Source organism: Gallus gallus, chromosome 15, assembly GCF_016699485.2.
Source record: "Gallus gallus isolate bGalGal1 chromosome 15, bGalGal1.mat.broiler.GRCg7b, whole genome shotgun sequence".
NCBI classification, from domain to species: domain Eukaryota; kingdom Metazoa; phylum Chordata; class Aves; order Galliformes; family Phasianidae; genus Gallus; species Gallus gallus.
The window spans coordinates 10,100,695-10,116,134 of record NC_052546.1 but is presented as its reverse complement, the minus strand read 5'-3'; the positions used below and the strand labels follow the sequence as shown (position 1 = coordinate 10,116,134).

General features: G+C 61.3%; 1 protein-coding gene across 3 annotated transcripts; it reads left to right on the top strand.

Moving 5' to 3' along the window:
• The first annotated feature begins 1,352 nt into the window (after positions 1-1,352).
• On the top strand, positions 1,353-14,364 carry SCARF2 (scavenger receptor class F, member 2). Of its 3 annotated transcripts, XM_040648225.2 has the most exons (12): positions 1,353-1,608; positions 4,881-4,939; positions 5,447-5,489; positions 5,956-6,057; positions 6,209-6,728; positions 6,803-7,021; positions 7,471-7,599; positions 9,198-9,301; positions 9,367-9,484; positions 10,818-10,939; positions 11,970-12,122; positions 12,527-14,364. In XM_040648225.2, the coding sequence occupies exons 5-12, from the start codon at positions 6,247-6,249 to the stop codon at positions 13,708-13,710; spliced, it is 2,511 nt and encodes an 836-aa protein (XP_040504159.1). In that variant the 5' UTR covers positions 1,353-1,608; positions 4,881-4,939; positions 5,447-5,489; positions 5,956-6,057; positions 6,209-6,246; the 3' UTR covers positions 13,711-14,364. The 3 variants fall into 3 exon arrangements, with proteins under 3 accessions (XP_040504159.1, XP_015130847.3, XP_015130846.3); XM_015275361.4 differs by lacking the exon at positions 5,447-5,489 and having other exon boundaries at positions 11,973-12,122; XM_015275360.4 differs by lacking the exon at positions 5,447-5,489.
• The last annotated feature ends 1,076 nt before the right edge of the window (positions 14,365-15,440 follow it).

Sequence of the window (15,440 nt, the reverse complement as noted above, 5' to 3'; positions counted from 1 at the left end):
CACTGGGACCAGAGGGAGAATAAGAGTGGTGGTGGCTGATGTCCCTGGGGTGTGCATCCCCTCCAGCTCTGGGGGTGGGCACCGGAGCAGAGCTGCTTTGGAGGCAACCTGGGTGTCCCTGGGCCCTGTGGGGAATGCAGGGTTCACAACGGATGGATGGATTGATGGACCCATCCTGCCTGCAGGACAGGGCCAGGGATCTGCTGCCAGCACTGTGGATACAGGGAGAGGACATATCAGGGGGAGATGCTCAGTGATTTGAAATCTGAGGTCAGGAAAGACAAGTAGGTGGGTGACAGCTGTAACACCCAGGGAGTTGGGAGGAGTGGTTTCTGCCCAGGCAGACAGGGCAGGAGGGAGCTGAGTGCAGCTCGGGAATGGTGTCCCCATCCGTGTCGTTTCAGGGCAGTGACATTGGTCCCCAGTGGCTGCCACCATCCCCCCCAGCCCCTCCCTCTGCACCTGTGGTTGCTCGCATCACGATCTGCCCGTGCACAGGGACAGGGCGAAGGCAGCTCCCAGCTACAGCTCTGCCTCGCGAGTCCCCATCAGTGACGTGGTGACAACGTAGCTCCGTGGGAAAGCGACCCGAGGAGGGTCCTGGGCGCTCTGCGCTGTGGCATCGCCGCTCCCTGGACCAGAATGTGATAAACCCACAGGTGGGCGGTGAGCAGCTGCTCATCCACTCTTCACTCGCGGTGTTCGGGACACGCCCCGGTTCCCTCCCGTCTGATGCTGTCGGAGCATCTTCTCCTGGAGGCGTGCGGTGCTCGGAGGCGGCAATGCGGGAGATGCCCGCAGCCCCTCGGCAGGAGAGGACCCAACCGTTCCTATTAAAACCATCGACCCCAGCGCCTGGGATAGCCGAGCCTGCACGGAGCGGCGACGCTCTGTAGTATTCAAGGGAAGCTGAGTGTAACCACGTGGCAGATGCCCGGCGTGTCCCCCATCCACGCCAGGGGTTTGGGGCTGCTAGAAGCGCTCGATGTGCCCCCCCAGTTCCTAACTGTGTTCCTCCGAGTGGGTTCCCAGTGGCCGCCGCTGCGGGCACCGCCTGGGGCTGCGGGCACCGGGGGTTGCCGGACTCGGACACAGCCACCCTCGGGGCTATTGGGACTCCGGATCCTGCCGTTCTACGCCCGCACCGGGGCTCCGCAGCCCGCAACGCGGGGCCGTCGGGGCTCGGGGCCGGGGTCGGGCGCGGGGAGGAGGCGGCGGCGGCGGCCCCCGGAGCCTGGCCCGCCGTCAGGGGAACCAATGCGGAATTTCCTGGCTGCCGGCGGGGCCCCTCCCGCCGCCGCCGAGAGGGGCGCGGGGGAGGCGGCGGCGGCGGCGGCGGCGGCGCGGAGCTCGCACTGCAGTTTCCGTCCGCTGAGAGCGGCCGTCGGGGCAGGGCAGGGCGGCACCGGGCACCGCGCAGCCGAGCCGAGCCCCGTATGGGATGGGCCGGGCCGGGCCGGGCCCCGCCGCGCCGACGGCCATGGCGGCCCTGGGGCTGCGGACGCCGCGCCCAAACGGAGCCGCGGTGCTGCTGCTGCTGGCGGTGCTGAGCTGCGGAGCAGCGCAGGAGCTGAGCCCGCGGGGCAGGAACGTCTGCAGGGCTGCAGGGTAGGAGCGAGGGAAGGGGAGGGCAGGTGGGGCCGGGAGGGCGGCCGGGAGGGGGGTTGGGGGCGCCGCGGGCCTGGGAGAGAGCGGTGCGGGGCGGTGGGGAGGGGGCGATGGGCCTCATCGTGGCGGGGGGGGGGGGCCGGAGCCGGGTGTCCCGGGTCCGGGTTTTGGTGTCTCGGGTCTGGATTTTGATGTCCCGGGTCTGGATCCGGGTGTCCCGGGTATGGAGCTGTGTGTCCCGGGTCCGAATCTCGGTGTCCCGGGTCCGGATTTTGGTGTCCCGGGTCCAAATCTCGGTGTCCCGAGTCCGAATCTCGGTGTCCCGGCGCCGGTCCTGCAGGGGAAGCCGGTTCTGAGCGTCCCGGGTGTGGTCCCGCAGTGGGATGCGGGATGCTGCGGGTGTCCCCCGCTGGAGCGGCTCCCGGAGCGCTCGGGGCGGCCGCGTTGGCAGCACTGGGACGACATTTGGCATTGGCTTCAGAGCAGAGGTGCTGTCCCCAGGGTCGCCCCTTGCCTGCTCCCCCCCCCCCCCCGGGCTCAGTGGTCCCAAAGCCACCTCATCCCAGCGAGGAGACCCCTATACGGGGGAAGGGGGGGAGGGGGCGATGGGAGGAGGGCAGGCCATAAATGCACCTTTTTACATCTCGCTCGTGAGGTCAGGCAAGTCCACAAGGAAAACATGTGCAGCGCGCTGGAGAGGCCGCATAATGGCTCCATTCAGCCCGGCCGCGGGGCGCTGGTGCCCCCTCCTCAAATTACAGTTTCCGAAGGAGGCTTTGCCAGAGCAGCGCGGCCTCAGTGCTCGGCGGGGGGGTGGGGGGAGGATGCACTGGGTCTCCACATCCCCGTGTAAAACCGGTGCCCAGCAAAGCTGTCGCTTGGGGTGGCAGTAGGGCTGCAAGCGGTGACCCTTGGGGCCAGCACCCCGGAAGCTGTGTCCACACGGCTCTATGGATTACATAGGGTAGGAGAAAGGGGTGTGCTTTGGAGCTGTTGGGTTTGGTGTGTGCTTAAATGCGACTGTTCCTCCTGGCTTCAAAGCTCTTTTATCTCCTGTTAAAAGTTACCGTGCCCCCCTTCTGTTGGAGAAGCAGGGGTGCAGGGTGATGAGTGCATGTGTGTAGGAATTGCTTTCTCCCTGGCCACCATAACTCTCCTTTGGCCATTCTTTTCCTGTATGAAGAGTTTCCTTTTTGCAATGTGAGGCACTGAGCAATGGGTGGCGTGGAAAAAGAAGGGGCTCGGCACCAGGGTGATGCTGCTCCCCAGTTTGGGCAGTGGTGTGTAGGGCACCGGGGTGGGCATACAGCTGGAGCAGGTGGCAGCAGTGCTCTGGGCTGTGGGGTTTTCACCTCTGTCCATTTGTGCAGCTCCCAAACCCTCAGTAGGATGCGGGATGTGGGATGCTCAGTGGGATGCAGGTGATGCTCAGTGGGATGCAGGAGATGCTCAGCGCGATGTGGGATGCTCAATGGGATGCAGACCCATCCCAGGAGCAGGGGCAGCTCTGGCTTTGCCCCCATCGTGTGCTCCTTTTCCTCTGCATCAGTGGAATCCCCATCAGTTTGGCAAAGTGATTCTTTTCCCCCTTTCTCAAGGGGAAAAGGCAGTAAAACAGGGAGAGAAGGGATGTGCTGAGGGAAGCAGCAGGTCTGTGGGCAACCTGCAGGATGCTCTGGGGCTGAGCCCCGGTCCCAGCTGTGCTGTGGGGCTCAGGGAGGTGGCTCAAGCTTTGAAATCTGAGCGCGTTGGTTTGCTGTCAGAGCAGCTGATAAGGGAGGGGAGGCTGAGCGGGGAGGTGTCGGACACGGCCCGGTGGAGGCGATTAGCTATCTGCCAGGAGATAGCTTTAATCCCAGCGCTGCGTGTGGGCTGCCCCATGGACCCACTCGTGATGCTTCAGCCGCAGTGCAGTGCCATTGGGCACCGTGGTCCCTCCTTGGGCAGGATGACCCCTTCCCACCCACCCCCAGCGGACCCCATGGGGCTTTTGGGGAATGAGACCGCACAGACACAACCCATGCTCGTTGGACAACTCCAGCATGGCACATTTCAACCCATTGTGAATCCATTTCAACCCATGGAACCCATAGATTTCACTTCGGGTCCTCCTGCCCCCCACGGAGAGGCTTTGATTGGTGCCCCATTGCCTCTCCTTGTGTGTTTCATCCCCTTTCCAGGGCACAGACCCCGCTCCAGCCCCGGGCGCAATCACAGCGCTGTGTAATCTCAGTGACGGACGGAATGGATGGAGCTATTTTGGTCTCCAGCTGCAAGGCATTTTTTCCAGGCCCTGAATCATTTTTGTGGTTCCTTTCTGCCTCCCGTCCAATTTTTCAACATCTTCCACGAGAGGCGGCCGCCGTGCTCCCATGTTGGTGCTGCCCCATTCAGCCCAGCCCGTGTCCCACCGGGGGCTGCTCCCACCCCCCAGCCCACGGCAGCTCCTTCTGGCAGCCAGACGTGGTCCTGTGACTGCGCTGCGTTTCACGAATACTTCCTCGCTGTCTCCTCCTCCTCTTCTGCATTTCTTACATATGAAGGAGGGGGAAAAAAAAGAAAAAAGAAAAAAGCGAAGAAAAGAAAAGCACGCATTCCAGGCTCTGCCACTGGTCCAGCCCATGTCAAGTTTTCCTCGACTGCAGCATAGCATGCCTTTGGATTGCTCCAGAGCCTCTGGGATCACTCCCATCCATGGAGTACAGCTCCAGTGTGCGGGCAAAGCTGCACAGATGGAGGGACGTTAACGGGTTCATGCTGAGAGGAGGACATCCCCTCCTCTGCATGGCCGTGGGGTGTCCCTGTGCCCCTCTCCTGGGGGCTGCAGTGGTTGAGATGGGGTGGAGTGAGATGCCACCATCTTTCCTTGGGATGCCATCCCCATGCTGCCACGATGCCAGGCACCAAACCCATCTGTAGGTTCCCATAAGTGCTCCTTGCTTTGCCCAGGCTTTCCCCCCTCTTATCTATTATTTTCCAATGCCTCGGCTAAGGATACACTCATTCTAGTCTATCCTTTAAATCGCATCTGGTGGTACAATAACCCGAGCCATTTTCTACATGGATGTTGGGTATGGCTGCCCCATGCCCAGCACTGCTGCTGTTTGCCTCCTTGTTCCCTGCTGAGCCCAGTGCTGAGCTGGGTGCCCCACGCCAAGCATCTGCATGGCAGAATTGGTTCTTGATACCATCGCAGCATCACTGGCAGGTTTCCATGAAGGGCAGCAGCTTTCTGGATGTCCCAACCATTTGTGGACTTATTTTTCCTGCAGCTCCTCGGTGCTCGTGTGCTGCCCAGGATGGAGGCAACAAGGAAGCGAGTGTCTGATAGGTAAGCAGCAACGCTGAGGTCGTGAGACGGCCCTGGAGCTGTGTAGTGCACCCCAACTCGCCTTGGGGTGCAGCCCTTGGACAGACACGAGAGGCAGTGTGGTGACCCCTGTGTGCTGCCACAGTGCTGGAGGGCTGTGGCAGAGGATGAAGGGACAGCCATATGCCACCACAGAAAGGCACCGGTGCCACCGAGCCCATGGGAAACCAGGGCAGCCCCTGCTGTGCCTCCATGCAAGACGTGGGGACCCTGTGTGTCCCCCCAGTTTGGGGTGGCTGTGGTGCCCAGGGAGCCGGTGGGCTGCAGACCCCATAACCAACTAACTCACCCTGCATGCGCCCTCGTAACCCCCCGCTGCATGCAGCTGGTGCAGGAAGGGAGAAGGATGCACAGTGGGGGAGGATGGTCCCGCAGCAAACTGTCCCCATCTCCTCACCCCACTTTTCCCCCAGGCTGCTCTAACCGTTAGACTCACTGCCTCTAACCTGTTCCATCTGTCTATTTTAGGGTTTTCTATAGTCCCCATCACCGTAGGTCTAACAACGGCCAGGTAAGGCGCTTGGTGTGGGTGCTCTGTTCCCCCTCTCCTGCTGGCCAAGGGGACTTTGTGGGGCCACGTGGGCAACACCGTGCCATGCCCAGTCCCCTTTGGCATGACTCGTGGGCTGGGGGTGCTGGGGCAGCACCTCTGTAGGGAGGTTAGGAGGAGGGGGGCTGTGCTGATGGCTGCCTGCGTTCCCCTGTCCCATGTCCCACATCTTGCCTGCAGCACAGGGATGGATGAGCAGGGTGGTAGGGGGCTGGGGCAGGGATGGAGCTGGAGACGGTGGCAGGAGGATGGTGGCATCTCACTTGTGACCGCCGTGCAGTGTCACAGCTCAGTGACCCCTATGGTGCCATCGTGCACCCCGTCCCCTGCTCTGGGGGCTGGGGGCCGGGATGGGATGAGCCTGGTGGCACTCAATGGGAACCATTCAGCCGTGTCCTCATGCTCTGTTGTCGGTCCATCTGCCCAGCTGTCTGCGAAGGGAACTTCACCTGCAAGGAGAACGAGGTGTGTGTGAGACCCGGCGAGTGCCGCTGCCGCCACGGCTACTTTGGTGCCAACTGCGACACCAGTGAGTACCGGTGGCACCGAGGGGCACCCCAGGGTGGGCCACCTCATGCACTCCCCTAAGTGCACTGGGGAGCAGTGGGGATGGAGAGGAGCAAGGGGTGCTGCTTGCATGGGGTCACCCATGGCTGACTGCGGCGCTGTTCCACCTGCAGAGTGTCCCCGTCAGTTCTGGGGCCCCGACTGCAAGGAGATGTGCAGCTGCCACCCCAACGGGCAGTGTGAAGATGTGACGGGTCAGTGCACCTGCAACCCCAACCGCTGGGGCCCCAAGTGCGAGAACATCTGCCTCTGCAAGCACGGCAAGTGCGACCAGAAGACGGGCAAGTGCACCTGTGAGCCCAACTGGTGGGGCCCCCAGTGCTCCAGCTCCTGCTACTGCAGCCACAACTCCCAGTGCGACCAGCAGACGGGCAACTGCCTGTGCCAGCCGGGATGGTGGGGCCGTGGCTGCAACAACCAATGCTCCTGCAACAACTCGCCCTGCGAGCAGTTCACCGGGCGCTGCCAGTGCCGTGAGCGCACCTTCGGGCCCCGCTGTGACCGCTACTGCCAGTGCTACAAGGGGAAGTGCAACCAGGTGGATGGCACCTGCACCTGTGAGCCGGGCTACCGTGGCAAGTACTGCCGTGAGCCGTGCCCAGCTGGCTTCTATGGGCAAGGCTGCAGGAGGCGGTGAGTGTCGGGGCACGAGGAGGGAGGTGGGAGCTGTGGGGTGCCACGTGCCACATGTCCCTTGGTTGTTGCAGGTGTGGGCAGTGCAAGAGCTTGCAGCCCTGCACCGTGGCGGACGGGCGCTGCCTGACGTGTGAGGCGGGTTGGAATGGCACCAAGTGTGACCAGCCCTGCTCGGCTGGTTTCTATGGGGAGGGCTGCGAGAAGCTCTGCCCCCCCTGCAAGGATGGCCATACCTGCAACCACATCAATGGCAAGTGCTCACACTGCAACCCCGGCTGGATTGGAGATCGGTGAGTGCTGCACAGTCCAGCTGGTGCATGCTGGTGCAGTGCTGTGTCCCTGCGTGGGGTCTGGGGGTGGGTGCACAGCTGGCTGGGGAGGGGGCAGCAGGAATGCGTTGAGCCTGCTGGCGTGGCCATGAGGCCATAGGGAGCCTTGGGGACCCCAATGTCACAGTGTTAGCACATGGGGCCATGGGATGCCTGTGTGCACAATGCCATGGTGCACCTATCTGCTCAGTGACCCTAACATACAGCAGGGCTCAACTCTGAAACTTCCTTGGAGCCACCTGAGGTTGGATCTGAGGCTCTGCAACACCTGAATGGGGCTGACAACACCCAGCCCCATCTCCCTTGAATGGAACAGATGGGAAGCAGAATGGGGTGACCGGGATGGGCACAGTGGGGGCACCGTGAGAAGTCCCCTCCCCGGTGCTCCAGCTGCCCTCACCGCTCTCCAGGTGTGAAACCAAGTGTCGCAATGGGACGTATGGGGAGAACTGTGCCTTCGTCTGCAGCGACTGCGTCAGTGGAGAGTGCCACTTCGAGACAGGCCGCTGCCTGTGCCGCGCCGGCTCCCATGGCACATAGTAAGCAAACCACTGCGGGGACCCCGGGCACTCATCACTGCTTGGCATCACCTCCATCCCATCTGCTCCTGCCCCTGGTTGGGGTGGGATCCAAACAAACCTGAGGCAGCAGCACCCGATCCCCCTGAGCTCAGCAGGGCCCTCTGAGAGCAGAGCCACGGTGTGCCTCTCCGTGAGCTGCCGGATGGGTTTCTTGACAAAAGGATTTTGCTTTAGGAAATGGCCATTTGGCAAAAACAAATGCCTTTGACAAAACTCTTTTTTATTTTTTTTTCCCCCCCAAGTTCAGGGTGGAATTTCTAGCCGAAAACAGAGAGAAAACCACATCCCAGAATAGCACATAGCCTCACGGGTATGGCATCTGTGTAGTGCTCCCTCTCCCAGCAGCAGCTCTCACTGGGGGCTGCTCACCCCAGGAGGAGCCCAAAGCCCCCCAGTCCCTTCCCGTTCCCTTGGCTGTGCCCATCTCCAACCAGCAGCAGGCCCTATCCCAATGCACGCTCGTCCCCTTTGCTTTCTCCCAATGTGAAATAGAAGCGCTGTCTGAAAGGAAAGTGGCTGGAAGCACTGGAGGGAAGGCTGCTGAAATGTCTGCAGTGGGCACAAAGCCCTCTATTGCTCCACATCATTCCCATGGTATCTCCCGAAATCTGTCCGTCTGGGGTAGAAATATGGGTCCAGCTGATGGGGGTAGTTAGGACTATCTGGGAGATATCCCTGCTCCCATCCCTGCATCCCAGGGCACAGCAGCTGCTCATGGGGGCTCAGGGCACGTGGCTCAGCCACGGCGGTGCTTTGAAAGCCAGAGAGCGTAAAATGTGGCTGAGCCAAGGGAGCAGCTGCAGCCCCAGGAGAGAGGGGCTGGGATTGGGGCCACAGTGCTACCAGCTGGGAGCAGCTGGGTTTGGGCTCGGGGCCATCAGCCCCACCGCATGCATCCCAGTGCCCATCCTGTTTGCAGTGGGGTCCTGCATAGCGTCATCCCGAACTGTTGCTGCCCCCAGAACTCTGGGGACGGGATGCTTGGTGGGAGGGCACCCAGAGCCTGGGCTGCTTTGTGTGATGCCCAACGCATTGCCCACCTTCCAGCCCTGGTGTGTGCCCCTCTCCGTGGTGCTGAGCTGGGAGGCCGTGCCGTGGCGCGGAGGGCACCTCGGCCATGGTTGTTCTCCCTTCTTACATACAGTGAGATGAGAGGTTTCCAAGCTCATGGGCTGCAGTGGAAGGGCTCCATCCTGGGTGTGCACGGGGCACATGGCCACATCACATCAGCGGTGCTGAGCTGAGACCTGGTGCAAATGCTCAACACTGCTGGGTTGGCACTGCGTGTGGCTGATGGGTTAGTGACCTGTTGTCATTACAGAGCTACAAGCCTCGTTGCAAAGCTTTGTGCAGCACTTGGGGGTGGAGGAGAGCTCTCAGAGACAGCAAACATGGGGACAAGCAGGAAGGTGGCACGGTCCCCCATGGGAATGCTGTTAGTGCAGTCCAGCTCTGTGCCACCTGCTTTCCCCCATAGTAGAGGGAGTTTGGGAAAGGAGAGCAGGGGGCATCCCCAGGATGCATCACCCCACCCTCACCCCTCACCCTCTCCTCAGCTGTAACCTCACCTGCCCTCCCGGCCACTATGGAGCCAACTGCGCTCAAGCCTGCAGCTGCCATGACGGTGCCTGCGACCCACTGACGGGCGCCTGCCACATGGGTGAGTTGTAGGGTTGGGGTGCTGGGGTGCCTGTGGCTGGTGTTTGAGCACGCTGTGTCTTGCAGAAGCCAACCAACGGATGGGGGTGATCGGGGCCGGAGCTCTGCTGGCGCTTCTGCTCATCCTCCTGCTGTCGCTGCTCTGCTGCTGTTGTGTCTGCCGCAAGAAGGATGAAGGGCACGGGTGAGTGGATGCTGGCAGGGAAACGGGAGGGCAGAAGGGAAATGCAGGATGCTTTCCCAATTTCATAAAGATGGGAAAAAGAGCACAGGGTGGGAGCAGGAGGACCCCACACTGCAGGGATGCCCCCTGGCTTTGTGTCCTCATTGTTGGCCATTGTCTCCCTGGGACCCAGTGGGTCCCCAGGGCTGGAGCCTGCAAAGGGAAACCTAGAGCACGCTGAGTTGTGTCTAAGACCCTGAAAATGGCATGGGGCTGAAGGCAGGAGTGTGTACAGCAGCTCCCACAGCGGGGCTGGGCTGTAGCGTCTGCAGGACAAAGTGAGCTCCTCCAGTCCCTGCTGCAGGGATGGGGACAAGGGAACGAGATGGGGATAGGAGTAGGGATAGGGATGGGGATAGGGATGGGGGTGGGGATGGGGATGGGGGTGGGGAGGGATGGGGATGGGGGTGGAGGTGGCTGTTTATTAGGGAGAAAGGGGCTGGGGGAGCTCCACCAGCTGCACAAAAGCCGTCCCTCGTGCCGCCAGCCGCTGTGCAGGAATTTTCCGGAAGCCTCTGCTTGCAGCCGTGCCAGCTCCACTCCAGCCCAGCACATCTGGTTTGGAGAGCCTGTGGGCTGCATGTCATTATGCTGCAGATAAAAGGAGCCACTTCCCAAACTCAATGCTGCTTGGAGAAGTCTTGCATGGGAAATGGCTCCAAAGAGTTTCCTCTCCCCAGGCACGGCAGGATGCCCAGACCCTGAACTGCCATCTCAATGTCCTGTCCCAAAGCGTCCCCAGTGCCAGGCAGGGCTGTGGCAGGGGGGACCTCAGTGACTGTGGGTGCACGTGGGTTGAGTGGCATCGCTGCACAGAGCCTCTTGCTGCTGCGGCTGCGGATAATTGCCTCAAAGCTCATCCCCGAGAGGCTTCAAAACCAGAGAGCAAATAAAGAGAAGCCACGTATTTGTTTGGGGTTGGGATTTTTTTTATTTTTTTTTTTTAGGGTTTTTTTTAGGTTTTTTTTATTTTTTCTAAAGTTAATCATATGATTCAAGGGCCTGCCTGGGATCTGTGGGTGTTTTGAGCATGGTCTGACTCTGCCACAAGGCGAGCTGGAGCATGGGGCTGACAACAGCCCTGACCCCTGCCCTGAGCCATCCTGGGCTTCAACTGGGGCAAAAACAACGGGGAATACACTCTTGTGGCATCTCTCTGTCCTGCCTCTCCCCCAAAGCCTTCTTCATGTGCAGCATCCCTGAGCCCCCAGCTCAATGCATGGCTCCGTGATGGATGGCCTCGGTGTGACCGTTGCCCTGTTCTGTCCGATGAGGCTGTTGTGTTTCCTTGCAGAGCAAATCAGGACCCGGTGGCAGCCAAGAAGCCTCCGAGACGCTTGTGTGGGCGCTTCAGCCGCATCAGCATGAAGCTGCCCCGCATCCCCCTGCGCCGCCAGAAGATGCCCAAGGTCGTAGGTGAGGCACGGAGGGGCAGAGCAGGGCCAACGTGTGCGACCTGCTGTGCTTCTCCCGGCCCCAAACCCGTGCAGAGTGCACCAGGGCCGGGGAAACATCCCCACTGCAACCCAAACAGGGGCCGTGTTTGTGGAAGGGGCCGGGCAGGGCTCGGGGAGGAGGACAGAGGGGGCTGTGTGCGCGGGGCTCAATGGGGCTGTGTGCGCGTTTCCTGCAGCCGCCCCGCAGCAGCTGGCTCCCACCCAGCAGCGCTGTGTAAACACGGAGGGGAGGGAGGGGGTGGCCCCAGCTCCAGGGCTCTGTGCATTACAACCTGCTCTGGGGCTGGGGCTATACAGTGAGGCCACCCAGGACCCCGGGACAAAGGGATCTGTGCCAGCAGGCAACAAGGGACCCAGGCAGGCAACGGCTCAGACCACTTGGGGCTGGCCTTGGAGCAATAACATCCATCCATCACCATCTGGCAGCACAGAGGCCTGCAGCCCTTCTTTGCCAGGGGCCAGGCAGGAGCCCCAGCACATCCTGAGCTGCTGCTGGTGCTCCTCTTCCTCCGGCCATCCCCTTGGTCCCGTCTAAGTCCTGGAGATGCCGCGTGGCCACGAGTCCCAGCACCCCATCACGCCTTCTCGCAGGAAGCAGTGTGCTTCATCTGCTTCCAACGGTCTGCTTCTAATTTTCTCTTTTTGGGTTTTACAACAAGGAAAGTCATGCCGGAGTGGCTGCCTCCCCCACTCAGGGCCGTTTGCTCTTTAAATATCTCCGCTGCTTTTGCTCTGGCTCTGGAGCATCTCTCAGCCTCTGCATCCTCCCCCATACCTTATACATCAGGGTCCCCTCACCTTGCTGGGCCGTTCCTCTCTCAGGTTTATTCCCTCTCACATGGTCATCTCCATGATCCCTTATCCCCTGCACAGTGCTGTGTGTGGGGAGCGTGGATGCTTGCAACCACAGCTCATCCCAGAGGGGATGAAGCGGGGCTGGGACCCAGCAGGGCAGGCGCTGGCTGACGGCCACTTTCCTGCCCTGGCAGTAGCTCACCACGACCTGGAGAACACACTGAACTGCAGCTTCATTGAGCCGCCCTCGGTGGTGGAGCAGCCCTCCCCGTCCTGGTCATCCCGAGGCTCCTTCTCCTCCTTTGACACCACAGACGAGGGGCCGGTGTACTGTGTGCCCCATGAAGGTGAGACTCCAGCATGGTGCTTCCCTGGGTGCTGCATGCAAGGATGAGGGCTGGTGGTGGTCCTGCAGTGGGGAGGTGGAGAGTCCTGTGGCACAGGGGGACCTGGAGGCACGCAGAAGGGGTAGAGAGGGACCAGGTGAGACAGGGCATTGGGGAGCCCGGTTTTGCCCCTATCCCACCACTGTGCATGGGTTTTTTTGCCATGAGGGTGGCAAGGCAGTGGCACAGGGCCCAGAGAAGCCCTATAACTGGAGGTGCTCAAGACCAGGCTGAATGGGGCTTTGGGCAGCTGGAGGAAGGTGTCCAACCCACGGGATCGAGTTGGACTGGGTGGCATTTTAAGGCTCCCTTCCAACCCAAACCGTTCCGTGCCTTCATGACACGTCCATGCTCTCTTCTCGCAGAGAGTGTGGGTGACGGCAGGGACAGGGCACCGTCCTCCAGCCCTGGTGAGAAGCTCGTGGCGCCGGCCAGTGGGGAGGAGGCGGCTGAGTACAGCTTCCTGAAGGAGACGGGCTCTGTCAAGGCCTTCCATGCCGACAGCAGCGAAACGCCCCTGCTCAAGTCCTCGGACAGCGAGCGCTCGTCCTGCGGGTCGGGCTCGGCCAGCGCCGCGCTCTATGCCAAGGTCGCCCGCCTCTCCAAGCAGTCCAAGGAGGAGGAGGACACGGCGCTGTCCCCAGAGAGAACCAAGCCCCGTCCTCCCGACCCGTCCACCAAGCCCAAGGTATCCTGGATCCACAGCCGCTACAGCTCCAGCCAGTCCAACTCGCTGCCCAGCCGCTCCCCAGAGCCAGCGGCCGCCCGGCCCAGCAGCCCTGAGCATGGCCAAGGCTTGGCCAAGAGGAAGAGGAGCCCCAGCGAGACGTCAGCTGGCGTGCACGGCAGAGCGGAGGAGAAGGGCAGTGGTGGCACACGTGGCAAGGAGAGACCACAGAAGCACCCCAAGGAGCCCGGCGTCCCCGAGGGCAAAGCCAACCTTGCCGCGGAGCCCCAGTCACCTTCAAAACCCAAGCAGAGGAGCAAGGCCAGCTCGGAGCAGATGGAGAACATCAACGGGGCGGTGCAGAACGCCTTCAAAAAGATGGGCGGCTTCCACGCGGAGCGGCGGGCCGGGGAGGCCCCACGCAGCCCCGGTGCCGGCAAGCCGCACTCCGAGGCCCTCCATCCCCACCTGGCCTCCGAGGCGGCCACGCTGCTGGCGGCCCAGCTGAAGGAAAAGACTCAGAGCCTCAACAAGGCGGAAGGCAGCGCCCGGCCCAACGGGGTGGGGGCCCAGCGGGAGAAGCCCACCCCACCCCAGAAAGCCAAGCGCTCGGCAGCCACCGGCGGCCAGAAGGCCAGCAAGCCCCTGCTGCCCACCTCGCCCAACCTGCAGAAACTGATCCCCGCCACGGCCGAGCCGGCGGCTGGGGGCGAGCCCAGGCGGGTGGAGAAACAAACCACGGCCAGCGGCCAGGACCCGGCTCCTCCGGGCGAGCAGATGGCCAAGAAGACCCCCATTAAAAAGCCCCCCAGGAAGAAGAGCCGAGAAGCCACTCTGGAGCCGCCCAAAGCAGCCGCGGTGCCCACGCAGACGGTGCAGTAATGGGGAGTTGGGCACCTGGGAAGGACTTGTGGTGCCTGGACTGGAAGAGCCCCCCAACCTCCTCGTTCCACGTCTCTCCCCTCATCCCCTTTCCCATCTCCTCCACTGCCCCTGGACCTGGTACCCCCCCCCGGTGCTATGCTCCCCGTGCAAGGCTGAAGGAGCCGGGGGCCCCCCCTTTTTTTGTAGCAGTATTATCGATCGCATAAGCAGTGCTTGTTGTACTAGACGTACCCATGTTATATTCTGCAGTAACGGAGCCGCTCGCTTCCCACGCCCCACTCCACTCCGCCAGGTCCCCATCGCAGCACGGGGGCAAAGGGGATGACACACGGGGCCATCGCCATGTCCTCACCCATACCTCCCTGCACTGCCACATCAGCTTCTCCCCTCTCGGAGGTGCAGCCCCCGGTGCCACCGCACCGCTCCCAGCGTGGGGTCGAGCTGGTTTCGACCGATGCCCCTGGCCCCAGGGCTGCCTGTGCCAGGAGCGGCTGCAGGAAAGCACTATTTAAGGCCCGGGCTGCACACCACTCAGGGAGGCTGTTGTGGCTTCGGAGGGGATCTGGCCGGTGGAGTCGTGTAGGTGGGTTTGGTACGACAGAGCCTGGCATCTCTGCAGAGCGCTTTTCTAATAAAAGTGTATTTCTTCCATACCCGGGTGCTGTCTCTCCGTGCCCCAGGCTGCCCACGGAGCATCACCTGCATCACTCGGGCACGTGGGATGCAGGGTCCTGAGTGGGACACAGTGATGTGGGAATGGAGGATGTGTCCCAGTGTGAGGCCATGGGGTGCCCCCTAAGAGTAACGCTATTCAGCACTCAGGTTAGGTATTTGGGGAGATTTCTTCTCCAAAAAAGGCGGTGATGCCGTGGCGCAGGGTGCCCAGGGGGTGGTGGAGTCACCATCCCTGGAGGTGTTCAGAGCCATGGGGACGTGGCACTGAGGTGCGTGGTCAGTGGGCACGGTGGGGTGGGGTGGAGTTGGACTTGGAGATCTTAGAGGTCTTTTCCAACCTCAGTCATTCAATGATTCTATTCCCAGTTAGACCTCCGGGTATTGTTTCATGCTGATTTTCCTGCATGGTGGGACTCTGAATCCCTTTTCCAGGCATCCCGCTGCGGTCTGCCAGCTTTCCCCCCACCACTGCACGTTGGTTACCTCTAACAGAGAGCACCGTGCAATACACAGCACTGCAAGCACTTTGCTTTACCGTTTCCAGCCTCTGTTGATTTGTGGACCCCTAAACAATTTCCCCTGCAGCTGTGAGCCCCACTGGAAAGTTCACACTTAGCATAAATAAACTCGCTTTCCTTCTCCTCTTGAGGCCTTTGACCTCAAGGCAAAACCAGCTGAATCTCATCACGAGAGGAAGTTGTAACATGGAATAATAACGTGGAATGAGGGAATACAAAAGCAAGCAGGTCTTCCCCCCCAATGGCCCCCCTCCCCAGGGATGGTGCCCATTGCGACGCAGTGGCAGCTCCAGCAGTCACCAACCCTGCAATGGGCACAGAGCCCATGGTGGCCCCAATCCCCCACCAACGCTGTGCCATCGGTGTTTTTCCCATTTTGTCCCCATTTCCAAAAAGCAGAAGAGGAGTTGTTGGGTTGGAAAACAGCGCATTTGTTTTGGCTTGGCCCGGAGAGCGGCGATAAAAGCGAACCCGATTGCCAGCTATTCATTTCCTATTTCGGGCCCTACCAAAAATAAACTCAAAAAAAAAAAA